Source organism: Passer montanus, unplaced genomic scaffold (assembly GCF_014805655.1).
Source record: "Passer montanus isolate IOZ18808 unplaced genomic scaffold, ASM1480565v1 scaffold45, whole genome shotgun sequence".
NCBI lineage: Eukaryota > Metazoa > Chordata > Aves > Passeriformes > Passeridae > Passer > Passer montanus.
Window position 1 is genome coordinate 2,374,209 of NW_024369373.1, and position 27,316 is coordinate 2,401,524.

Sequence of the window (27,316 nt, forward strand, 5' to 3'; positions counted from 1 at the left end):
TCCAACCTGCAGGGATCCTTTGCCAGCTGCATGCCTCTCCTAGCATATTCCTGCCAGGAGAAAGCTGATGGGACACTCCTCTCTCAGGGTGAGGTAGAAGCTGGTGAACAGCTGTGACTCCCTGTGAAACAGAAATCACCAGAGTCACAAGTCCGGTTGCGTAAATGTAATGCTTTGCCTTCTTGGCAAGTATCTGGCAGTTAAAGAGGCACTGAGAGGCCTTGCTCCCAGGCATCAAGAGCTTCAGCTGAAAATCCTGTCTGAAGAACCAGTTCTGGATTTCTCCTGTGAGACTTAAGGAAAAAAATTTGAGGGGTTAAAAAGAGGCAGAAACGGGAACTTCAAAAGTTGTATCACTGTGCATACGAGGTAAAGGAAACCAGGCTGCAGCCCTCTTCCTTTTCTGTTACAATTCCAGGCTGTGGAATAAAGATAAATCCAAGTTCACCCTCCTGTCTTTGTTTCCAAGACTCAGTAAGAGAGGGGAGATATGGCAGAGCCCATCTACACAGCCATAACCATAGGAACACCAGCAACAAGGGTAAATCAACATGAGATTCCCTATCATCAGTCTGTGTTTACACTGGAGGCCTCAGGCTCCCTGCAACAACCTGGCTGGCAGTCCTGGACCTTGGTATGGCTGTGGAACTAAGTAAGGAAAGGGATTTATGGAACAAATATTAATTTTTCTGTCCTAGTTCCCACCATCTCTTTTAGAACATGTATTTACAGCACCTGGTTTCTGCATTCTGCTTTGAAGCCGTGCTACTGCCTTTCCCCTTCACTCCCCTTGCCCCAGCTGCCCCAAACCTCAGCTTTTCCTTGACTCCTACCTCACATTTGGCCTTGCCTCAGTCCTTTTGTTTAGGAAAAGGTAGAAAGAGCTCTGGGTATTTTCCTGAAGATGAAGCCCAGGGGAGGCAGCCCCAGCAGAGGCAAGGGCCAGTGCCCCAGTGCAGGCAGCAGCACAGCACAGAGGTGGAATATTGCTCAACTGGAGCTGCAGCTGCTTGGCATCTTAAAAATGTGCAGGTCTCTGAACTTGCAGGGGTTGCGTCTGCACGCTGTGACACAGCCAAGGGTCGGAATATCAGCAGCCCTGGAAGGAGCTGTTTGTACCTGCCCTTGGGAGCAGTTATGCTTCACATATTTTTCTCCTCCTCTTTGAAAGGTCACATGGAAGAGCAGTATTTGTGAAGGGGACGAGTGAAGGTGACTGCTGGGGAGAAAGGCCACCTTGAAACAACCATGAGAGCTTTTCCAGGTGAGCAGAAGCTCCTTCCCACTCCCATTTTCCTGGGGTGGCCATTGACAACATCCACGGCCCAGCAACAAGAAGCATTTACTGCCTGGGCAGAGCCAGGGAGGGGCTGATCCCGCCTCCCCTCATTTCCTCATTGCCTTTCCTCCTCCATTTATTTCCTTTGGGTTTTCCCCTTTGATTAAACTTCTGGCATGTTGGAATGTTTAATAATAAAACAGATAACTCATGGGAGATGATATTTATAAAATCTACTTCTTTTTTTTTTTTCACATTTTGTAAGACCTTGAGAGAAAACTACGTTCTTCCTTTTAAAATTAACAAAAAAAAGCAGAAGGTGCAGTTAACAAGTTTTCAAACAATCAATGTTTTATTTGGTTAATTTATTAAACACCTTTAAGACAATTAATTTTGGTCTGTACCCTTCTATAAAATGATTCAAGTTCTGAACAAACCTCCAATACATAAAGCAAAGTTACTTTTACCATACGCAAATTTCAGATCAAAATACAACACTCTGTTTTCTTACATTTATAAAACCCGGTCAAATACAAACGACATTAAAAAAGATAAAACACTTTCACTGATCCTTGGTACAATATTACAGCACAATTTGCACAGTGGCAACTAAGTCCTCAAAGCACAAGTCAAATACTTTAAAAAGGGAGCCTCCCTTTAGTCACCCAATGTTCTACTGAACACGTAAACAAAGCGAGTGCTACTGAATCCAGGAAAATTCCCGTGTCCCTTTCCATACCATGTGTGAGCCACAAAGTAATTCTGCAAGGGAAGCTACTGGTGAGTAACCAAAGAGCTTTCCTACTTTGCTGTTACCAGTTTTTGTGCAACTACTCCATGAAAATAAACGAATGGAGGTGGACCAGACTCTGCACTGGGCAATTTATGGCAACTAAAGTGAACCAAGAAATGAGTGTTTTTGTAAAAACAGACCATACAACTATTAAAAAAAATCAAATCAAATTATCATGGGTACAACTGGAGTAACTGCCTTTTGCTTCACCTTCAAGACATCTAATGAAGACACAGAGTGTTTTCAATTTTTGAGTTTGTTCAATTGCAAAACCCAGTGTTTCAGCAATGGGTCAAAGTGCCATTAGAATTGCACATTTTAATTACAGAATGCATGGTTGCATCAAACGCTCACTTGGTGCTACACCTGAAAGCCTGCACTTACACTAACCTGTGAACATGTGGGATCTCCTACGAAACAGAAACAAGAACAAAAATTAAAACTACAAACATAAAATGAAAATACTCAAGTCTCAGTTGATAGACATTCCTGGGAAGGTCCTACTTAGCAAACCTTGCAGCAACACATCAAGAAGAGAAAGTAAAACCAGAAAAATTGATGGGTCTGATGTGTCCCCTCGGGCTATGCTTTGCACAGGCAGTCAGGGCAGTTGTACCACAGTGCAACTAAAGGGTTTTTGCCTGAAGTTCTGCAAGCCCTTCATTTCCCCCACCCCCAAACCACTGATTTTACTCACAGTTCAATTGTAACTTCAGTTATTCAGTCTCATCTAATGTGAAAATGTGTACATAATTAAATGGAAAAATACACGAATGGATCTAACTTTCCTCTCTCCTCCCTCCCCAAACTCACCTCAAACCCATGAGGACACCACACACTCCAAAACTTTTCCTACCTGTTAAAGTTCACATAATCCTGACAGAACAGAGAACTGCAAACTGCACAAATAATACATAGTTAAATAATGCTCAAGTGTAAACAATACAGGATGGACATGGTTTAATAAAACCCTACAGAGGTACAGCAAAAACTTAATTTTCTAATTTAGTGTTTTAAGTGCAAGTGAAATGCTGCTGTACCGCCCTTCTGCAAACACATCTCTCCAGAATTAAGCTGCACTACTAGGCACATTCCCTTAAAGCTACATACCCATGCTATAACTCATTATACTGACTTAATGCAAATATTTGTGGGGAAAAATAATTTACAGGGTTAATTAAAATCTTTTTAGTATTCAAAAGGAATGATAGTAAAGGGATCAACCATGGAAAATGTAGTAATACATGTTTTTTAAAAGATTTCCAATAATTCTAACACAAAACAGCAAGTATATTTTGAAAAATGCATAGAAACCCTGTCAATACAAAAATCCCCACTGAAATTACACAACTAAGCAATTTTAATCTAAATATTTTATGTGCTTTTCCTATAAAGGCCACTTTGACGTACAAATACAAAAAAATTTACATTTTCCCCCAAAATAAATTATTTGCTCCTCAATTAAAAATACTGAATATGGAAGCATAACAACCCTCTCTCATGCCAGCTGCTTACCTGCAGTGGCTATTTCTGAAGAAGAAAATCTCCTAATATTTTCAGTTACCAAAAGAAATAAGAAATGGCTTCAGCCTGTGGTCTGCTTAGCACTAGGAAAACCTGGGGGAAGGAATGGAACAGGCTGAGCCCCTTACACTGCGTGTGCTGGGGAGGGAATGGATGCACACAGAAAGAGCTTTCCTGCTTGTCTCCCAGGCTATGCACCAAAATCCCTGTCTGGAATCAGAGAAAGGAATCGAGGTCAATCTGAATTAAAGAGAGACAAAATAGTAAAGGGAGTTAGGAGGCAGAAACTGTACGAGGTCCAGGGTGGGTTCAGTGAATGAAGAATTCAGGATCACGTGGGAGAGGAGAGCTCCTCACAGGAGGCAGAACCAGGAAAAACTGTACCCGTTTTTAATGGGGGGAAGAAGAGGAACTCAAGGAACAAATTTCATTTGAAAAATGAAGCAGTGGGAGAACAGAGAACCTTTACCAGCAGTCCTGACCACAAGGGCATTTATCACTGAATTGCCACAGAAGCAAAAAAATCCAACTCACACAGAAGCAGCAGAAATGAAAACATACTTGGACTGATTGGAGACATCACAGGGATTCTTTACTGTAAGCACCAGATCCACAACTGACTGACACAGGGAAAGCAAGACAACAACCCAGGGGGCACAGCAAGCCCCAAACACCTGACATGCTCGAGGGCAGGGAGGTGCAAACTGGTGAAGTGGCCGGTGGGGTTACAGGACAAGCTCCAGCTGACAACACCATGGGACAACAGGAGGGACACACATGGAGATCACATCATTCCAAGCCAAAACACCCAATAACCTGACTCAGCTAAACTGCTGGGCCAGGCAAGGGGGCAGGAGCAAAAGCAGTGAACTGGAGTTGATCTGGCTACGAGATTCTTGGGCAGCCATTGAGTACAAGCTCTCCTAACCTTGGACCAAGGACTGGGTTTGGAAGGACACAGGAGCTGCACTTCTGTATCACAAGGAATTCAGCTCTCTGGTGTGCTGTATTGCATAGTTTGATTGAGGTTAAAGAGCATTTATGTCTTATTTTTCCCTGTTTTAAACAGAACATACTCCAATCAGAGCATTCCAAACCCTGCCCCCAAGTGATTAATCAATTCATTTCTAACGATTTTGGGGTGGACACATAAAAGCTAAAACTCCATTCCCACACAAAGCACAGAAGGACCCACAGAACATGTACATACATAAAAAGCCTGTAACAGTAACCACATCTGTTATACAGGAGTCAACATGACAGCTGGATGATGGGGATAACTCTTGCTGTCCAGCTGCATGCCACAGATGGTAAAGAACAGGTGAGTGTTTTTACCTCACCACACCAATGTGCCTTTTGTAGAAAAGGTAGCAATATATTCTGACAATATCCTGGTAATTATCAAGATCTTAGATTTGACAGAACATTGAACCTTTAGGAGAGGGGCAGGAATGTGACATCACATTCCAACACCCTCCTATTACTTGGTTCATGGAATACAGATATCACAATTGGATTATTCAATAGTTGTTTCATTCTCTTAAGATATAAGAGACTATTTGTACTGTACAAAGTCAGGCTAAGTACACTAGTTATCATTCTTATAATACAGTCATATTCTTTAACCCAATCCCATAAGATCCATGGGACTCAATAAATATGGTTTACTGAGGGAAAACTCTGAAGATACAGCATCTAATGTGATGAAATTTTAGTTTTTCCTTCTGAAGGTAAAATAAAACAATTCCAGCTTATCAGGGTCCCACTCTGGGTTACGAAGCAGTGGGCATACAAACTGGGATGCAGTTTCACATCTCTGATTTATCAAAAAAAGAAAAAAGTGCAGTAGAAAAACAGGTGGCCAGAACCTCCGCAGCTCTTTAGACAAGTAACTGTGGTTCCACACTGCAGACATAGTTCCAGAACCCACAGTTCCATAGCTCCAGAAGTTTCAGATTTAAATACAACAAATGCAAAATAGTGGATCTCCTTGAACAGCCCATAAATCTTTATACTGACCCTTATGTAAGGGACAGTGTGGAGTCATCCTTACCTGTGCAGCAGAGAGCAGCTGCAAGGCAAGGAATGATGCTGCTCCTCAGCCTTCCCTAGACTGAGGATCAGGAATTTGCTAGCCCAGTAGAGCTTCTCCACGGCCCCTCACTTATCAGCTGTTTTTCAGCTGTGCAGGTAACACAGATACTCCTGTGAGGCCACCAACCGGTGGCTCCTCTGCAGTGACAGCCTGGATGAGCTCGGATGGTCCAGAGGGCAGCACCCAATGTGTGAAGGAGAAGGACAAGGCAGTCTCTGGACTCTTTTCAAAAGCTAAAGGGCTCTTAGAGTAACACAGCTGAGAAATGCTACAGCACTGGGACTGCAGAGCCCACAAGAAGGCAATAAATAACCTGCTGTGTGGAGATGGGACAAATTCAAACATCAACCCTTGATCCTTCCTGCTGCTTCAGACAGGGCAGGAGTAGGACTTTATGTGCTTCAGAGAAAGAAAAACCTTCCTGTAACAGTTACCAAAGGCCTAAACCAACCTGATAATACGGATCAGACAAAAATAGACAGCATAAAAAGGACAACAAAGTTCCTATGCAGGACTAAAATTCAGCTCTCTCCTCCATGGCTTGTGTCTACAAGAGCCTGTCCCTGGAGTGCCAAAGCTAATGTCACTGCAACGGCAGCACTTGGAGCTCCCTCCTCCTTCCTCCTGAGCACCTGTGGCACCCAAACCCTGGAGGCTGAGCAGGAGGGGTCAGAGACAAACCCCACACTGGGCCATACATCCCAGTGATCTGCCAGCCACATGGGTCAGCGTGTCCCAGACACACAGCCACGTCCTGGGACCAAGCCTGGGAAGATGAATATTTATGGAATTGCCAGCATGATGTTGATGGAAGGCTCTGGAATTAGCAGCTAATTGGTACAGTCTGCAGAGTTATGAATAGCTCCTTGTTTCACCCCTACTATTTGTGCATGGCCACTAAAATGTTTGCTACATTGAATTCAAAGTTAGTATGAGCTGCTCCTCAAAATTTTAGAGGAAGATGTTTTCTATGAAGCATTTCTTGGTTTTGCCTTTACAAAGAAAGGAAGAAGGTAGCATTTTCCATTATCTTTTGTATTCTTAAGGCCTTTGACAGTTTGGAAGCCATCTTTATGAAAAGGGATGCTTTTCAAAATAGAGATTGAATACTCAAAGAAAAACTCCACAGAACAAACACAAGCTGATTACCAGCTTATATTGGTACTTTAGAAGTCAAGCACAGTGTAAGGAATTCAAAACTATGTCAAAATAGCACCTTTAGAAGCAGAAGAAAAGACACTTCTTAAAAAACTTTTTCAATCTAAGCAAAACCCCACATACCTGAAGATCACAAAGAAATGGTCAATGACATAAGTTCAGGTATGGAATGTAGGTATTGATTTGAACAGCTTTGCCTCTGCAGGTGATTAAATGGGGAACTCCACAGAAAAATATCTAATTAGACATTACAGAAAAATCAGTGATTCTCTCTATTGAGATAATGTATCAAGTTCACAGGCAAAACAGTGAGAGCAGAGTACAGGCAGAGAGAAAACTATCTGATCTGTCCTTAAAAGAGCAGAGACTTCTATTTTTTAAACAGATCTCTTCCTATTTAAATATCATCAAGACAGCCTTTCAATTGCTACTCTCATTTCCAAGTAAAATAGTTACTATCAAGTAATAGAGATTTTTATTTATTTTTTACAGCAGCTGCAGGTCAACCTTGGTCTTTTTGTACAGAAACATTAATTTAAAATGAAATTAAACTGTCCTTGGGCAATAGTACCATTCTGTCCTGCTTCTTGTCTGCTTTTAGATTTTTTTTAATTGAAGGACAAAATGTGATTTAAAACAAAACAAAATAAAAAATATTTAACAAAGTGCAAAGAAACTAAAAATGAGGTAGCTGGGAATAGGAGCTTTTCCCCCCAGGACAAGGCTTCCAGCCACAGTGACACACACGAGGGACTGGGCTACACCTGCTCTACCTGCAGCTTTGCTTACAGGTGTTCAGGTGATCTCTGACCTGCTGGCATCAGTTTTACCAGCTCCATGAAAAGTCATTTCATTGCGTACTAAGCACTGTCCCCACACACACTGATGTGCAGAGATGTGCAAAAGCCAGAGGGAGAAGTTGGTGTGGCCACCTTCTGACCCACAGGAGCTGTGCTCCCAGGCCCATGGGCACAGGCTCTGTGTTCAGAGGGAGAGTGAAAGCAAAATCCTGTAATAACAGCAAAAGAGAAAACGCCTGAGGCCAGAGGAAACATTGTGCATGGAACACCCAGGACCTGCCCCTGATGGGCTTTGGGGGTCCAAACAGTGAGGGCAGCCAGTGGTGGCAATTCCATGAGTTCTGTCCCAAACCCAGCCTCCTGCCCCATCTGACACTCACAGCAAGGCTTGTGCAGTGTAAGAGAATCTTGTACTGAACCTTCTCCCCTTCAGCCCTGTAAAGGAGCTTCCAGGAGCCCCCCAGAACACAGCTTGCTGTTTACATCATGTAACCAAGGCAGGACCATGCATTGCAAAACGCAGTACTCAGACCCTTAAATACAAACATGTTTCAATTGCAAGAGGCAAACCACTCAGGTTTTGGAAGTCAAGATTAAAAAAAAAAAAAAGGTTAAAATTGACTTAGCAGGTGTTTCCCCAAGCAAACAAAAGGTAGAACAGACTTCATGTTCTCTAAGCAACCCAAAGGAGTCAGGAGTCCTTTGGACTAGTTTAAGACCAGCTCTGAAAGGGTTTGAAAGTATTTCTTAAGAGGGCAATCCCTGGCTTCCCCTCAGAAAGAAACTATAGCAAGAGCTTTACAGAATGTCAGCTGTGTTTAACTTGATCACCTCAGCAGATACCCCTGTGCACTGCTTCATTCACTCTAATAAATAAGCAGGCTTTGCTTTTTAAGGCATAAAACCAGAAAAAGGAGTGACAGGGATGATAACGCTTTCCTGATATCATGTGTAAATTCATAAAGCAGATTAATTAAACCCAAAGCTTTTGCATGTGAGGTTGTTCAGAACAGATCCTCTAGCCCAGCCAAGGATCAGGTTTTTGTAGCACGCTACCTATTGCAGATGGAAATTTAAACTTTCCAAAATGGCTTTTGTTTTCATCAGGTACAAATTTGTTCCACAGGGGTTTTTGTTTTTTTTTCTGTTCTGAAATTGGCAGCCCAATAACAGAATGCACAGCAATGACACTTGTGAAACAAGTGCACAGCCGGTGGCAGGAGGTCGGTCAGGCTCTGACAGGTTTAGAACTACAGATGAAAGAAACTTGCCCTCGACAAAAACTGAGGTTGTCTCAGCATTAACTCAAAAGAAATGGAGGAAAGTCAAACTTTAAAGAAATTAAGTAAGTGCCTAAGGTGGTAATTAAAAAGATGCCAGTATTAAAAAAAAAAATAAATTCATGTTTTATCAATAAAATAACACTAATTACACACAGGGGATTCTTCTTTCTATTATTGTAATCAGACCTGTCAGCTTTTACCAGGGCTCAGAACAGCCTCATTTCATTATGCAAATTCAAGGGCACAGGTAGGCAGTGGCATTGAGCAGCTTCATGGACTGAAGTGCTCTGGCAGGTGTTCTCTGCAAAACTGCTGGCCATCAAGATTTAGCCTTTTTCCATTGAAAAGCTCCAATCTTCCAGCTCACTTTTCAAGACATTTCAATAGATTATTTCAAATCACCTCCAAATATTACTCTATACAAGTCCTTTATATATTGCAAATAGTTTTATAACTAAAAAGCAGCTGCCAAGAATAAGTAATTTTAAAAAATATTATTCATATTTTGTATCACTGATAATTTTTCAATATACTCGTCTATTGGTAGTGGCTCACAGTTTAGTTCTTTTGTTACCCTTGATCCTTTTGACCAGGTGTTAATCTAGCTGAATGGCTTTAGTCTATGTTTTTTAGGTAATTTATTCATCAAAATTTGGAGAGAATTGATTGCGGGAGCACAGCAGCAGTGTCACACTGGGCATGGCTGGTCAGAGGTGTCACCTTAAATCCTGGCTACAATCCTTCCTACAGCAAGGAATTTCCCAGGGGAAAAAGAAAAAAGAAAAAGAAAAAACCCACACCAAAACCCACAGGGATGAAGGAGAGTAGGTGCCAAACTTATTAATACACTTCAGAGCACACAGAGGTGACCCCCACAGAAAATGAGCAGTTTCCCCCAAACCCCACTGCCTTCAGCTTTTACTGGCTCACCTTCCCAAGCCCTGTGCTCTTCTCTCACAGACCATGTGCCCTGGAAACACAGCTCCAAGAAAAAACAAGGAAGAGCATCAGAAAATGGCAAATGTCAAAAGGCTGCAGCAGTGACGACTGAAACACAGGCCTGTACTCAGCCCTGAACGGGAAAAGGAAATACTCCTTTGGGAAGATGGAAATAGCAGCTTCTACAAACACGGATGCAATTAACACCCCTCCCACCCACCTGAAGTAGCCATTTAAGTGCTCCAAAGAGCTAAAGAGCACACAACCCCCAAATCCTCAGTGCTAAATTAGAGGCAGAAAGGATCCATTTAACACTAAATTAAATATAATTCCTTGGAAAGCATTGCTGTGAGTGGCACCAAACCACACCTTAGTTACAATGCTCAGTCTGCCTGCGTCCCTGGGCACAGCCACATTTCCCGAGGCACAGTTTCCTTCTGCAGGTCGATAAATGCAAACAAATTGCACTTAATCTAAACAGTTATAATTTTAAATACTAAAGCCTGTTGTCAGCTGCCTTTTATTATGTACTTGCATGGCACCAGTGCTCTAGTAAAGAGCAAAGTGTCCATATGCATCACATGGAGTGATACTCAAGGCAGCTGTGAAGAGTAACACAAACCTGCAGAACAGTATTAAAAAAAAAATCAGATTTACATTGCTTTCAATAGCATTCATTTGAAAAAAAGAACCACTGCTCTTTTTTGGAACACAGTGAATTTTAAGCACATCTGTATTTTAGTAGAACAGTTGAATTATTGTTATACACAGAAGAACCCAAAAGTTTGGCACTTGTAACGACTTGGATTTGTTATTGCATCCTCCACTCTGCATGGCACATGCATGGTAGCAGAGCCCCTGCACAGCATTTATGGAACAAACAGAGAAACTGCAGTTAAAACAGGGGAAAACCTCCCCAGACCCCTCAGTCCTGTACTTGTGCATTTACTGAGTCATGCAGGCACCAGAAATATTGCAAAGCAACCAAGCTGCCTGGTGTGCTCTGGAGGGGGAGTTCATAAGCCAGGCGGTTCAGTAGCTCTGATAAAAACCTTATTTTCATCAAGATCTCTGCTCCTGAAGGCAGGCTGTGTGCCAGGCACGTGCTGTGCAAACACCAGGGACACAGCCTGCCCACAGCTATCAGTTTGCTGATTTTCAGCTTCTGGTTTCAGATTCACCTCTGTCCTTTTGTGTAATTTTGTATTAATTTGCCTTCAATTTAAACCCTCAAAGCTACAGAAATTCACTAGATCAGAAGCAGCTGGGCTGACACAGCACTTTCACAATAACTAAAATGTAAGGATTAGCTGACAAAATATTTAAGGACAACTAGACCTTGCTATGGTACAACAAAACAGAAGACTCTTCAGGATGCCTCTTCTTCAAGTTATAAAACCAGCAAGGGAGAGGATCTGAAATCCAACCCTGACTCTTTAGGAATATGAGCATCTGTCAAGGCCAGGTAAGGAACAGAGCCAGGCCAGGCATGTGCCTCCCTCAGAAACTCAAGGGATTTATTTTATGAGAGCAACAGCACTTTACACCTCTGCTTCTGTAATCTCTCTCTGCTGTGCAGAGCAGCAACATGGCTACAAGGGTAAAACAAGCACAGAGGCCACTGCTGTGTGCTTACAGTAGCATATATTTTTTCCCCACTTTTCCCCTAAAATTGACAATTCCAAAGTTTTTCCAAAATTATCTGTGGCACATGAAAAAAAGGAAGAAACTTTTCTTGGGGGCATTGTGGGGAGAGATGGAGTGAGGGGAGAAAAAAACCACCACTCGTCCCATCTTCCACAATTCCTACCCTGTATTTGGTGATTTTCTGATTTCAGTAGCTGGGGTTGGTCCAATTCCTCACCAGGGAAAGGAAAACAGATGCAGAGGCCCAGCCCAAGTGCCTCAAGCTCAATTTGGCTCAGCCAGTCCTCATCCTGCATGGACAGCTGGCCAGGACACACATTCAAACAGTCACCTGTGGAGGACCTGGCTGAATGTCAGTGCCAACTCATGAGCTGGGAGGAATTAAGGCCACTGTGCTAAGCAAGGACAACTTAAACAAGTTCCTAAACTGCCAAACCACCTAAAACCCCCAGACTGCAACTCAGAAAAACTCCTGAGTTGTTTCCCATGGGGCTCAGCCATGATGTGCAGGGGTACACAGTGCCAGGAGAGCAGGGACAGCTGAGTGGTGGCATTTACCAGTGAAGCCAGTTCAATCTCCAGCTGTTTGCACATCCAACACTCAGCAAACTGGTGACCTCCCTGCTCTCAGCACCTCTGGTACCATCACAGCCTCCCTCCCTTTCTGAAGTCAACCACCCCTTGGAAAAGAGAAAGAGAAGTCAGAGGTGAGCTCTGCCTCTTCACTCCTACACCACCAGTGGTACAATCCCTGCAGAAAGGGGAGCCTCGGCTTCTGAGCCTCGCTCCAAATTCAGAGGGAAATGGAACCTGGTTATTGCACAATCCAAGGGATGCACTCACAGATCAGAGCTGGACAGACAGACAGACACACAGGAAGACACATCCCTTCCCTTCTGCACACAACAGAGGCTAGAACAGCTCCTGGATCAGTCCCACAGACAGTGCAGATGGGGAATGGTCCCATCCCTAGGCAAGGCCAAGGAAGCCAGTTTTGAGATCTCAGGAGTGCCTAAATCTTGAGCACGTGCCCAAAACCCCTGGAGAGCATCCCTGGACACTTGGTCTCCAGCCACATGGAAAATAACACAAATACAATGTGCTCAGAAATTCAGTTTGTGACTGGTTCAGGTACAGAGGCTTAAATTTCTTGGTCAAATCTCACTGAGTGCATTCGCAACACACTCCAATCACCAGCAGATTTGTTTTATTTATGTTTTCTTTTAAAAAAAAACACATTAAGAACACCTAGTGTTAATCCTACTCTAAGTGTAAACATTTGGTTCAGTAACTTGAACTGCAAAACACTGCTAGAGTATTTACTTGGATTTATCATGTGCATTTATCACTTACGTTTTCTGGATGCTGAATGCCCTCAAGTGTACTGGGAAGCTACAGGGACTCGGGAGATAGCAGCTGGCAATATTCTGAATAACATTTTCGGAAGTTTTCCAAGCCACTTAGAAAACTGAGCTCAAAGTGAAACAGATACTTAGGAACATTCATCACTTTTGAATATGGGATCTTGGCACTTTGTCTGAGGAAAAAAAAATTGATCCATGTAAGATTTTTCAAAAAAGGGAAGTTTAACAGATAAACTAACAGCACTTGATTTATTTCACAAGCCAGCCAAGGATGGAAATAGTGGTTCACATTTCTGTAGTAAAGCATTATATATAAATTTAAAATCTAAAGACATATATATACACACACCAAGTTTACTGCAATGCATAAATATATAAACTTTTTAATATGCCAACTAATATAGGTCAGAAAATCGATGTATATAGTTCAAGTTTTGCAGCACTTCAGCATTATAAAAATAAAAATAAAAAAAGGTCAGTGGATTGGCTGCTGCCCTTTTCCCCACCCTCCCACACTCCTCTGCTGAGGAACCAGTCATTCCAACCCCACATCAGTGCTACGGAAGGACTGAGCAGAATTAAGTTTCAGAATGGCTCTTCCAGGACTATTTAGTGAAATACCAATATTTTGAACTAGTTTGGGATCATATTTCAATGTATGTAAGACGAGTTCAATAAAGATGATGAAGGTTTACACTAACACAAGTGAGGGCAGAGTTTGGCTTGTCTGAGGTCCACAGAGTTGCAGAGTGGAAAGTCTTGTATGTAGTTATAATACTGGTTGTACAAAGTCTCTTTTTCTGAAGGGCAGGAGGTATTATTTCTATTTTCCGTCTCTCCCATTTTATTCCTTTTAAATAAATACAGGTTATGTCCCACCCATCACAACAACAAAGAAATCAAAAATTGAGGTAAAACTGTTCTACCAGCTGATCTTGACTACAAACAAAAGTCAATTAAATATCACTACTGATGTGAACAAGGCTTAGTAAGAAATAAAACGCAAGATACTAAGTTCTTCACTATAACCACACCATAAAACCCAGCTTTCAAAATCAGACAGCAGTAAACAAGACTGTACTGTAGCACAGAAATCATTAGTAAACCAACTTTTGATCCCAATTTAAAGTCACTGTACACATTTTCCTTAACTCTTAGTCCAAACCCCATGTTTTTTGCAAAATAAATATATCCTTGTCATATTTCACCTTTGTTCTAAGAGACATAAAATACACCTTTCTACAATCCTCATTCTTAAAAACCATTCTTAGCTTGCAAGCAATCTGAAGTAAAAAGGAACACAATCTACTTAGTTTGTCCTTTTGCTCTTACCAAAAGCAGCAATCATCACTAACTGTTCCAAACATGTCTTCCCTTTTCACTTCAAGGAAAACAGCCACCAAAGCCCACCCAGAAGCACACACCACCCACCTGCAGACCAGTTCATCAGGCTACTTGAATGACAGCATAGGAAAAAACTGTTTACTTCTTTGTGGTGTACTGTATCCATTTTCCGGGGTGTATCCATTTCAGATTAGTCCATTTTATATATATTAAAAATATTTGTCAGAATGAAACCATTGCAAATGAATGAAAAACCGTATGTACACACCTCCACCATTTTTTTAGGCACAGACCTTATCTTTTGAGAAAGGACTAGAAATAAAAGGTGCAATGACCAACGCCTCCTGTGGCCTCATGCTCCAACAGCAGCACACCAGGGAGGTTGGTTATCGTGTAGCTTCTGTGTATTACAGCTATCCAGTTCCAGATAGCACATGGATTCGTATCAGTTCCCCGCAGGGGAAACGCACCTGAAAGCTTTTTTTTTTTTTTTTGCTTTTCAATAAGCTTTGCCAAAGGAAACCGATTCCCACCAGTTTCACACACAAAATCCTCCTTCAGTAACAAAGTTTAAACCCCAAATGGTTATGACTGAAGGTGTTTCCTTGATCTCCCCTTTTATTTTCCCCCTTCTCTTCTCTTTAATGTGTACTTAAGTTATTTGTTCCCGAAACAAGTACTGAGACTCAAGCTTTGTAAGCATTTAAAACAAAAACAGTTACCATACCAAAGCACAGCATACAGTGTAATTTTCAGCTGTAATTTCTCAGCTTTTCCTTTAAATAGAGCTAGATTATGGTGGACTGCACAGAACTCTTCCAGTCTGGTCCCCTGGCAGCACACGGGTCACGGAGAAGGAACGCGGATGCGGAACAATCCCTGCTGCAGCTGCAGCCGGAAGAGTTTGCAGTTGGCGATCCGCAGCGCAGCGCAGCCCGTCCGGCGCAGGTCCGAGGGGAACAGCGGCTTGGTGCGCTGCCAGGTGCCCGTGCTCCTCTTAAATTCCCTAACATAGTCATAGTTTGTACCTGAATTAACGAAAAAAAGAGATGAAATGCTTAAAACTCACTGCAGCTTAACCACGTTTAACCTCTAGTATGGCAAATATGTGAACGACAGCAGGCACAGGAACACAAATCGGTGTCTGGATGGGTGGTTGAAACTGTTGTCAAAAAGGAACTACTGTGACATTTCTGATCTACTTAAACCCACCAAATTTGGAATTTTGTTTGCTTATGTTTTGGAGAAAGCCCTGCTACACACTCATATACGTACACATGGCCACAAAAGTCTTCCAAATCTCTTTTACAGAGCGTGGCCAGATGCTGGCAACTGCGAACTGAATATGTTTGATAGCACACATCTATTTGGTTGGGATTGAGAGCTAAGAGTCACTATCACATCCATATGAACCACTAGACAATGTCCCTAGAATGCAGAATTGCCTGATTCCCACTGCATTTCCCACTGCAAAGACAGGAGCTACTAAGAGGTCTTCTTACACTTAGATAAAAGCAGTAACACACTCTTAGTCTTGATCTCTTGTGGTCTTCAAACTAATCAACCAAATTAAGCCAATGCTCATGGCACTGAACTTGTTACTGAAGGTCCAAAACCAACCTGTGTGTTTCTGTATGTCCAGTATAATCCCCCTGATTCACAGTGACAGAACAGTGTCCCAGCCTCTTAAAATGTTCAGTCTAACCAGTACCAAGTATTCAAAATACTGGAAGGAAATGAGCATAACGAGGTTTTTAGTCCTGGCTCTGACCTGTATCGAGATCTCCAATCACGTATATGCTGGCTCCGATGGGCACAGCTCCATACACAAAAGAAGAGCTAGTTGGGATACATAGGTTCTGGTCATTTAGATAAATCCACCTGTAAAAATAACAAGTGAAAAACAGGATTTGATTTTTAGTGAGCACATTTTAAAAAAAAAAAAAATCCTGAGTCTTTTTGCAGCTGTAATCTTTGACTCAAAAGCAGAGTGTACATATTAATTTGTTATGTAAAGGCAACATTATAGTTTGGGATAGTCCTGATTTCTCCCAGCCAGAAAAAGCAGCTAGTACTGCTGTATCCTGCAGTTGCTCAATTTCAGAATTGCTCCACTCATCTGTGTAATCTACCTATAATAAATTCTTCTTGCAGCCACACAGTGTGACCTTTTGGGAGAGAACAGGCATGTTAGAGAGCCAACAACAGCTATGCCAGTCAATCTTCCCTACAGTGAAAATTTTAGGCAGCTTTGTCTTAAAAACAGTCTTTAAATTGTCTTTAAAATAAACACATATAAGTTTTAATGATCCACAGTAAGGGAAAAAACAAATTGCTATAGCAGAACCTTACTATTAATCAGTATCTCCCCCATATAATTCTTCAACTTCTTTAATAGTACTTTATCAGGGACAACAAATCCTTGCCTGCTATGAAGAATGCAGCACTTGGCAATGCTTAACTTCAAACAAGGGACAGAAGACTGGAAATCAAAGTGGTAATGGAATTTGGAAAAGAAATGTCCTTTATCTGGAATTGCCACAGACCTTTCCAATCTCATATCAGGCTCTTTTCAATCCCTTTCCAGCTCCTACAGTAATCTTACAATTCCCCTGTGTTCACTGTAAGCTCAGGCTCATTTCAACACTACATCCTGATCTCTCCACCAAGGGAAAAGCAGTTTTCCTTGTTGAAGCCTTTGGAAAACAGGGGGGGATGTACTCCTCATCCACATGGGATGCTGGTTTATAAAGAGGTCCCAAGAGTTATCAGCGTCCTCTCTGTGGTTCTGAAATAAATTCCTACAAAATGGTGCTGCACCTTTGCAGATGCTGTCACAGTTACCATATACAGACCCTGACATGTACAAATCAAGGCCATTTTAGGGGACTGCTCCTACACCTTTTATTAAATAATTTACAGAGAACATGAAGGTCTGAGAAACCTTTAAAAATCATCCCATATTTTTCATGGCCATACCAGTTCAATTCGAAGCAAAAAGTTAGAAAATGCCCTCCCAGATACTGCTGATCTTTGAAAATTCTGCATCATCTGAACTCCTGATTCAGAAGTAAACCACTCTTCTGGCACTGAAGGAGATGCTGCTCCATATCAATTATCTTGGAGACAGAAATCAATTTTTAAAGGGCAAATGAAAGGATTGGCTGTCCATTATTTTGTCTGTGCTGTACACTGAAGGATTAACATTCTGCACCAAGCAAGGAAATGGTTTGTAGCTGTCACAGAAGAGGACAGATGAACTAAGGAGAGAAAAGGAGAAGTTCTCTACACTGGTTCAGAAACTCTCACAGATCAAAACAACTTGCACCATATTTCATTAACTTCCTTCCCTTACTGTAGGAGGAGGGCACAGTATTTTCATTGCTTTTTAGCAGCAAGTGACCTATCCTGAAAACTGAGTAAGTAGCAGAAAAATGCAGAAAAATGCATTATTAATTTTTTTTTAAGTTCTAACTATAGGACCAGGTTAAGGAAGGGAAAAAACTCAAATCAGGAGTTTATTGCACTCGATACTCTGGGTTTTGGAGTTTAAATGAAAAAACCTAAACCCACAAGGTGAGACCCAATAATTTTCCTACTGTGCATCACCAAAGGACAGTATTAAAGTTTCTGTAGCTGCTTGTGAAAATTCATCCTCAGGCTTTCTCAACGTGTGTGCTTTAAAAAACAGGCAGCACTTTTCAGGAACACTCACAGCAGCTTTAGCAGTTAAAACTAGGAAGGAACAAAGACAGGAAGGGCAAGGGGTCACGTTTCATCAGAATTTGACTAAGCTCCAGCTTCATGTGGGTTGTGCCTGCTGTTTGAACAGTATGGAAAAAACACCATGACCAAAAATTCACAATCTTCAGGAATCTGAAAACAGTCCTTGGAACAGAACTCTTGCGTACTTCCCTGGGATGGCTCCACTCAAACTGAGTCCAAGAGGAGCAGGGGGAAGGCAAGTCCTGCTGCAACCAGGGGCAGAAGTGATGGCTCTGAAACTGGAACAGGCTTCCACCCAATTTAAAAATAGAAGGGAAGGAATCCTAATTTATTTCAGTCTTAAAGTGAGACAAACAAAATGATCCATCCACGCTGCTGTAGTTACTGAGTGGGATGGGGGTAACTGCTTTATTTCCAAGTGGGAAGTAAATAAAGATGTGATACAGAGCCAACATATTCCAGACACGTCACCTCAAGATCACCCTAGCTGAGAAAGGAAGCTAGGAATGAATGAAAATCCATGTTTCTCTCATCTGACAGTGCTATCAATCAATGTTCTCATTACATTTGCATAAGCACTTGCTTTTAATGAAATTCCTGCACTCTGGAAGAATGTTGCTAATTACATATACTATGTTACAAGTCTATTTAGTTCACTAGTTACATGCTGCTGAAAGCCCTTCCTTATTTCCATGATGTTCCAGTAGCAAAAAGAACATTGTAAAGGATATTTTACCAAAGTACTGCTTCTGAAAATTCTCTCTCACTTTTATCCCCCTTAGTACCTGCAAATTTTCATAATTCTTTCTTGAATCATGAGAAGGAAGAAATCCTACCCCACTTACAGACCACCAGGGAAAGTCAGCAGTGGCCATACAGCAGCAGATCTTGCAAAGAATCCTGAAGTCAGTTTGGGCTGTATTAAATATTTCCAGCCATCCACATAAAAAAGAAAAAACCTGACTGTGTACAGACATCATCCAATTCTCCACTCACCTACATGGTGCAAAAAGTGTATTATAAATTATGAACTCTGATAGAAAGTCTGACCCATCAAGGTCTTGAGGATGTATTTGAGACTTCCTGCTTTTTATGGAGTAGACCAACTGTGGATCACTGAGTGAAGGATACCTTCACATTTCCATCTTCCATTTTCACATGCATTAAATCTGTTTTTAGCTTGATCGATATTTAAAAAAACAGGATACAATGCACACAAAGTTCAATCTATAGCCTTTGAAAAAAATCTACATCCTGCAAAAACCCTGCAGTCTGACATACAGCTTTCTCTCTTTGGGTTCACTTAAATCCACTCATGCACATGACTCTAAAGACAGCCTGACAAAACATTTGTTAATTGAAAAATCTCAGTTACAGCAGCATTTTAAGTATGAGAATTATTTCCTACATTACCCTGTTCACATTTCATGTGGATGCTACTATTTTGTTTCACTTCATTTATTCTATTACTTGTTTATACAGCACAGCTTAACAGGAGTCTTAATGTTTATTTTTTTGCTAGTGTGAAGATCTCAGCATATCCCCAGTCTTTGAAAAGTCTGCGTCATGGTTAAGAATAACAATTTTTAAAGACTCTTCTCTGTGAGCTATTTTGGAGTAAGTTACTGTCAAAGTAAACAATATTAAACAAGCCCAGTCCTTTAATCCAACTCAAGCCAGAATTATGGCAGCTTACATGAATTAATATGTTTATATACCGATGTGAGTACATCCTTAGACATTCACTCTGGAGTAAAACCTGTAACTCAGGCACTCAGGCTCTGGGTGCCTGGCATGATGCTCGAGCCTGTGCTCTGGCAATGAGGCCTGAGGCACACATGGAAATTTGTGCAGATGACACAGGTGTGCACTGCTGCACGTACCCCAGGACCAGCACCATCCCACAGCTGAGCTCACAGTCCAGAGATTCTCTGCATCCACAGAGAAAGTGAACATAATGCAGTTCTCCACTTACATAAAAACAGCTGGAAAAGCCCACAGCTCTTTACAAAGTATGCAACATTGACAAGTAACTTTTTAAAAAGTCACTGTGCATTTTGGTTTGAGGCTCCTAGAATTGATCTTCTACACAGATCTCTGAGGGTAATGAAACCTGGGATAACTGACAGACCCTGGAGCTGAGTGCTGGAAGATAACACAGAGACACTGCACCCTCTTCTGGCTACAGCACCCCTGGGCTGAGCTGGGGCCTTCCAAATCCTGGGAGCACCATCCCTAGGCAGCAGCCTTCCCTGGTCCCCAATCTCCACAGAAACACCCCAAACCTGTGTCCTGCCTGGAGGTTCATGCTGAGTTACATTTCCAAGCTCAGACTGGGCAGTGGCAGAGCAGAAAGGCAAAGTTTGGTATCTCATGTGCCCTCCCCACCTGCCTCCTCCATCAGCTCCATCAGTCAGCTCTGCTGCCTCCCCTGCCCTCACACCACACAGCCAGCACTGGAGCAGCTGCAGTTTTATCTCTGCTCCACTGGGATCCTGCAAGGCCTGGGGGATGCCACCAAGCAAAGACACAAAGCCATGCCAGGTGTGGGTGCTGCAGTCAGCAGGTGGCACCACGGCCTCACCTGCAGCTCCCAGGCTGGGCCCTCCCAGCTCCCCAAACTGCACTTCATGGAAGCTCAACCTGCACCTACCAGTGAAACAGGTTTGCAGCCACTGCTGAGGAATCATGAGCTACAACCTTCTGAAGAACAGAATCAGGCTGGAAATATTTCAAGTAAATCAGATGAAAATAGCAAGTAGGAGAGAGGGGAGCACTTCTTTCCACAGTTCTTTCCCTTTCAAAGACCTCTTGCAAAACATTAATAAATTTCTATCATTTCCCCAGCCTCCAGAAGGCTAGCAAACACTAAGGGAGCATCAGCAGCAACAGCCCCTCTGATCTGTCTGCTTCTTTTAACCAATTTAAAGAATGTTTTTCTTCAGCTTTATTTGATTATAGCTAGCTTAGACATCACTTTGAACAACAGAGAAGACCTCTTCATACAGAAATTAAAGTCTCTTTACAACCATATCTTGCAAGAAAATTATATAATGAATTTACATCTACTGTTCTATTTTTGTGTCCTTTTATACAGGTCACTGTCATAAATCAGTCTTGATCTTCTAATAAAGACATGCTAATCTCCTTCACTTGTCAACAAGCCTTGAAACATCTGACCACAAAGTCTTTCTAAAATTTAATTTATGAAAGAAGAATAATTCAATTTACAGTTATATGCAAGAAAAAAGTCACTGGAGGAATCAAGCTTGTAAGTTATGACTGGAGAACAAGGTGACTAAACAAAAAATTCAATGTAAGGTAACATTTTAAATGGTTACCACATATAGTAAGTTGGATTCTACTATCAGAACCAAGAGATAAGAAATGAAGTAATTGGAAGCAAATTCAAAACAAACAGAAGGAGATGAGCCATGCAGCGTGCTGAGGTGCCTGTGGGATGTATAACATCCATAGTGTGTTTCCTATGGCAAAAGCCTATGTTGTTGCCATCAGCTATAAATGCTTGGAACAGAAATGCATCAAATTTCTTATCTCTAGTTTAGGAATTCCCTAAGCTGCAAATCTTTGAAGACAGGATTGGATCATGAATATCCCTGTACATACATACATTCCTCCATATAACCATGGCATAATTTAGGTTGGAAAAGACCTGTAATGAGCACTCAACAGGGAGCTGTGGGCACAAGTAGGGGTGGGGCAGCAGTGCCCTGCACTTGGGGAAATTGCAGAGTGCAGGGGAAGAGCCACAAACTCCCTGTGTGACCAAGGTGCTTCTCCTGTCCAGGGGCACCCAAGACCCACTTGGTGGCTCCAGGGATTTAGGCTTGGCATGTTAAAGGGAAAATTAGGGTGGATGGGCCTTCACTAACAGCCAGACTGGGTGACAAAAAGTGAAAAGAGCAACAGACACATGGCACAGACCTCCTGTAATTCAGTGCAGGAGCAAGGGGTGAGGGAGCAGGCAGATGACTGGATGGCAAGTTATTGTCTGTGTTTAGAGCTGCAGCCAGTTACCTTTTAAACTCATCATGATAAAATTCTGATTTGCATGTCACCATCTCACTGGCTTGGCTGTCATCACGACTCCTGACCCCACCAAATACATAAAGCTCAGAGGCAACTCCACAGGCCACTGCCCCAAATCTGAAAATCCAAACAAGGAAAAAACATTAATGCCATGTATCAAAACCCTTTTGCATACCCCTCTGAACTTTCTTCATCTTTTACTCTTTTATTTATTTATACACACAGATGCCTTAAATATCCAACAAGATGAGTCATGGATATGAATTGTAAGCACCTAATTCAGATCACAAAAAAAAAAACAACACAGTAAAAATATTTCTCTCTAAAAATATTCTGAAGTTACAATTGAACTATAATTTCTAGTTTTCATTTTGCATCAGAGAACTAGTGCTTGCAACATCAGGGCTATGTTTCTACAACATTTGTATTTATTGCTTGGATGCTTGTCTTTACTCAGACACATGTTAACTACAGGCCACCACGACTCAGAAAGACCTGGTGAGATTCATAGGCCATCTTCTCAGATTCATCACAAAAAGGACACTTTCCTCCCATCAGAGGGTTGGAAAAGCAATCTAGTCCCCCACTTCCATTTTCCCTCACCTCCTCTCTTTGAGAGGACAGATTGCTGTCCACTGCTGAGTCCTGGGGTCGTAACACTCCACAGATTCAAAGAGTTTTCCATAGGAGCCTCCACCCATTGCATAGATTTTCTTCTTCATAGCTGCATAGCAGCCAATCTTGGAGAAAAAAAAAAAAGAAAAATATATATGAAATGACACACAAATGCACAGTATTGAGAGCTCAAGGCTGTCTATACACACACAGAGGAATTTGGGTTGCCTATACCCCATGTCAAAAAATGCAAGGCATAAAAATGCTCAGCCACAGTTTTATTTGGTGTATAAAAAGAGAAGAAGCTGCTCACTCTCATTTCATTTTGAGACTATTTGCTACAGCTTCTACTTGAAGCAAAAGCTTAAAATACGTATTTTGATACATATAGATATATATACACACACATATATTGGCATTGACTATTTAACAAAAAGCAACACAATAATATAAGATGTAGTTTTTACCTTTCTAACCATGGTCAAGTCTGGCTGCTTGGTCCAGGTCCGGCTATAAATATCATAGCTCTCCATAGAGATCAGCTCCCTTTCACCATCCTCACCTCCCAGAATATACAGAATCCCATCAATCTCTACCACACCAAAATTATGTCGTGCCTAAGGAACATCAATAAAGTCAACATTGAAAAACATAACTGCCATTGTGAATAAATGAACACAATCTTATTTTTCAGAGTATCTGTCTGCAAAGAGCTATTGGTATTATGCCTGGCTTTTGTTTTGTCTTTTTTTTTTTTCTAATGGTGAAGTCCTAAACTCCATAAGCATAAGATTATTAATTTAATCAACTAAACAAAACAAAGGGTATCAAAAGGGGAAAAAAAAGCAGAATAGCAGAAGCCAAAGAGACCACAGAGAAATCTAAGAAGAGAGCTTGGCCATATTTCAGTTCCCATAGTGGTGGTCTCCACAATGAAGCTGTTGCTTTCAGGTCTCTCTAGCAGCAAAGCCTGGACCCATTCTCTGTGCAAAGGCAGCTCTTCTATTTTCTATGTATGAGCCCAGCTACCCCTCAGTCTCACAGCAAACATATCACAAGCATAGCATTTAATGCATCATAACTAAAATTGTAGTCAAATCTACATGCCTTTGTAGATTTTGCAAAGAGGAAAATCCTGTGGCAAACAAGTTCTTAATAAACACCCTGTGCTGATTTACAAAGATAAAAACACAGGTGTATTAAGGATGTATGTTTACAAATAACAAACTGTTACTTTTTGATGGAATGTAATTATGAAAAAGGAAGCATTAACTCAAACCAAACCTAAATATGTCTGTGCAAGCCAAGTTCTGTATGTTGGCCAGTCCTCTGTCCATCTTTTCTGCACAGTCCGATCCCTTTGTCCATCTGAGAGGTCTCTTGTTTTAGAAGGCCAGTATACGCAGAACATTAAGTATACTACAGGACTGATTCATTATGAAATTCCTGAAATTTTGTAGTTCATCTTACAGTTAGCTCTTCACCAATTGTTTAGTTTTTCCAGATCCAGCAGTCAGCATCAGACCACAAGAACAACAGGATATAAACAGAAGTCAGTCTGTAGCATGATTTTGAATGTGTAAGATGCAAGCGACTGGAGATTCAGAATAAAATTTTGCAGAAGAAAAGGAACATTTTGCCAAAGTAAAAACTTAAATCCCAACAGTTAGATAGAGATCTTGCCTCATGCATTGGTGGTAAGGAACTCCATGAATTGGTGTCTGGATCATATTTCTCTCCAGAGCTTAGCGTTCCCTTGTTTTCATCCTGACCACCAAGCACAAATAAAAATCCTTCTGTAAAACAAAATGTAATATGATCTTAAGAACAGGACTCTCAAGAAGAGGACTCACACCTGCACACTGAGCAAAACAACATGACTGGTGAGCTGTATTCTGGAATTCACCACAAGATCCAGACCAGTCACAGGTCAGACTCTGGACTGGAAAAGGTAAAGCACATACTTACATCTGACTCAAGTCTGCCCCTGCAGATACCCTTCAACATATTCAGTGATGCAGCAACTTAGAATTTACTTAGAACATTAAATACTCCTGGAGAGACAGATGTAGCAGATTCCCACAAAATGTTGCAGGAATAGTGATTTTAAGACACTCAGATGACAGGGATTTTCACAGAATCAAGTACAGTTTTGGGCAGACAAAGGGGAAGCATGAAATAGCCCCAGTGCAATCAGTCTTGAAGAAAATATATTATTATTATAAGCTGTATCTCAGATTTTGAGGCACTGGTAAGTTTTCATAACATTGACTTTACAAAGATGAAGTTCCCCTTTACCTGCTGACAATACTCCATGATTGATCCTTGGAATACTCATGGGAGCAAGTTCAATCCAGAGCTGTCTATTGGGATCGTAAAGAGGACACATACAGCGCATCACTGAGGTTGGTTTCCGTGATCTGAACACAGGGTGGGGAGGGAACAGACAGAAACAGAAAGACAAAGACAGAGTTTTACAAGTTCACTGTTAACACCTCGTGTCCCAAGCTGGCTTGCTCTTGTTTTCGTGTCTATTCATCAGGTGGCATTTCCCTGGTAAGGAGAAGACCCCCAAACCAAACATGTAAATTGAGTTTGTACAGACTTGGGGACACAAAAAGCTGATTCACTTCATTCCTACTGTATCTGCCTATAACCTTTTTCATGCACTTTGAACGAGCTAAGAAGAACTGATAGAGAATATTAGTAATGTCTGAGTAAAGTGAATCACAAACTGACAAGCAAAATGTTATCTGAGTGGTTTACTACGCTTCTATAAAAAGCTAACATCTAAATGCTTAATTTATTTAAATAGGACTGAACCCTCCCTTCTGCTGCAGGGGGTACTCAAAAAAAGAAAGAGATTATTGTGTGGAACAGGAATTTTCACCTTATCTCAGATGCACCAATAATGACCTTTTTTTTGGAACCACATCTGTTATAAACAAAACAGTTTAAATTAAGCACATGTTCATTACTCCTTAGTATGGTTAGAGATGCTTTTCAGATCTTCAGAAATTATTCTGTGTTTAAGTCTATTCAGTTTAAAAAAAATTGAGCCAACACTTACTGAACAAACAACCCTACTCAAAGTTTACTACATGTTGAATATCAGAAACAAAAGAACTATTTATTGCTGAATCACCCCCAAAGGTATTTTTGGTGTGTCTGATCAACCTAAAACAAACTCAAATGATGGAGTAACAAGCAGTAGGTGCGCACATTCTCTGCACTCCGTGTTTTCAGAGTGCCACGAGTGCTGGCACCGGGACCAGCTGTCATTCCACTGCACACTTACACTCTCTCTTCCCCCCCAACAGTGACGATGCACTCGGAGTAGCCGCGGGGCTTGAAGGAGGCCAGCATGGCCTCTCCCTGCTGCGGGGGTGTCAGGGGGATGTTGTTGCACTCCTTGACGATCTCGCGCACCAGCGGCTCGCTCATCATCTGCTCGCGCAGGTACGCCGCGTCCAGCCCCGACACCCACACTGCCGACATCACATCCTTCATGTGGACCTGGGGAGGCAGCGGGGACACAAAATCACCCCCAGCACGGAGCCACCCGGACATGCAATGCTTCTGTGCTGAGCAAATACTTGAGAGTTTTTGATACTGGCAAGGAATAAACTATACAAGAGAGTGTTAGTAAGAAAATGCATCAAGTTCTCAAAGTTTCTCTATAAACATGCTACTTGCTTTCCCATCATCTAAACAAGATTATATCATCAAATGTCAAAATGGTGCTTTTTTTTCTTAATGCCTATTAAATAATGAAGGCAGCAGATAATATACCATCCACACAGCTTTCACCCTTTTACTGCAATGCTGTGGTCTGCATTTCAGGCAAAATTCAATAAATTCTATAAGATTAGTCCTGAAAGAAACAGATCTATTTCAAGTTCCCACTGATTAGAATGAACACTCCAATTTGTGACATATTCAAAATACAAACATTTGGATGTCCTGACCTTTCTGGATTCTGAATCATGAGAAATCCACCTAATCACCGCTTCAAAGACGTATCTTTCATTTCCAACATTGAGCTTTTCCATGGACAGCACTTCTTTCAGTTTTTGAGGAGTCAGTTCCAAGAATTCCTCTGTGCTGCTGACATCTCGAAAGTGAGTTTCCAGATACTCTGAGGCAAGGTAGTGAACATGATGCAAACAATAGTGCAGTGCAAAGTCCCGAATACCAATACAGTTCTCAGCAGCTATGCAACCTTCTAAAAACTCACAGCAGAGAGTTTTTAAGTCTGTAAGCAGCAGGAGATCAGCTGCCTGTACCACATCTTGGATAGTTTCTTCATTTAGCCTGATCTGCAAGAATTAATTTAGAAGTTATAGCTACTATCACTCATTTGTTCCATGACATGCCCACATTCATTACACTCATTCTCAGTGGCTGAAAAATGGAATATTAATGCCAGTGTAAGAATCAGGAGAAACTGATATGACTGCTAACCATTAATTAATTAACGCAGGGTTGGAAAGGCATTTGCTTGACAGAAGGTGTGGAGCAGAAATTTTGATAAGTTCCTGAAGTAACCAACCATAAAATTGCTCATCTCATCTGGGAACCTAAAATGAGTTTTGCTGTAATAAATAATTTTTTTTTTTTAAAACACACATGCAGGAATGAATTTCAAGCCAAATCTTCCTTTTCTTTTTCTGCTGAAAGCTAAACTTGTTCACCAATC

At 41.5% G+C, this 27,316-nt stretch overlaps 1 protein-coding gene across 2 annotated transcripts in view; it reads right to left on the minus strand.

Moving 5' to 3' along the window:
* Positions 1-1,608: 1,608 nt before the first annotated feature.
* The window catches only part of GAN (gigaxonin), a 39,994-nt gene continuing 14,286 nt past the window's right edge, over positions 1,609-27,316 (minus strand). The window contains exons 3-12 of one of the 2 annotated variants that reach the window (XR_005628885.1): positions 26,586-26,936; positions 25,916-26,133; positions 24,916-25,037; positions 24,301-24,413; positions 23,085-23,234; positions 22,606-22,742; positions 21,991-22,119; positions 15,998-16,107; positions 14,314-15,254; positions 1,609-13,055 (exon numbers count right to left, since the gene is read on the minus strand). Coding sequence is in view for 1 of the 2 variants with exons in the window: in XM_039721185.1 (XP_039577119.1) it covers positions 15,073-15,254; positions 15,998-16,107; positions 21,991-22,119; positions 22,606-22,742; positions 23,085-23,234; positions 24,301-24,413; positions 24,916-25,037; positions 25,916-26,133; positions 26,586-26,936 (1,512 nt within the window). In the remaining variant the exon portion in view is untranslated. Of the gene's footprint in view, positions 15,255-15,997; positions 16,108-21,990; positions 22,120-22,605; positions 22,743-23,084; positions 23,235-24,300; positions 24,414-24,915; positions 25,038-25,915; positions 26,134-26,585; positions 26,937-27,316 lie in introns of both variants that reach the window. The other variant, XM_039721185.1, reaches the window with a different exon arrangement.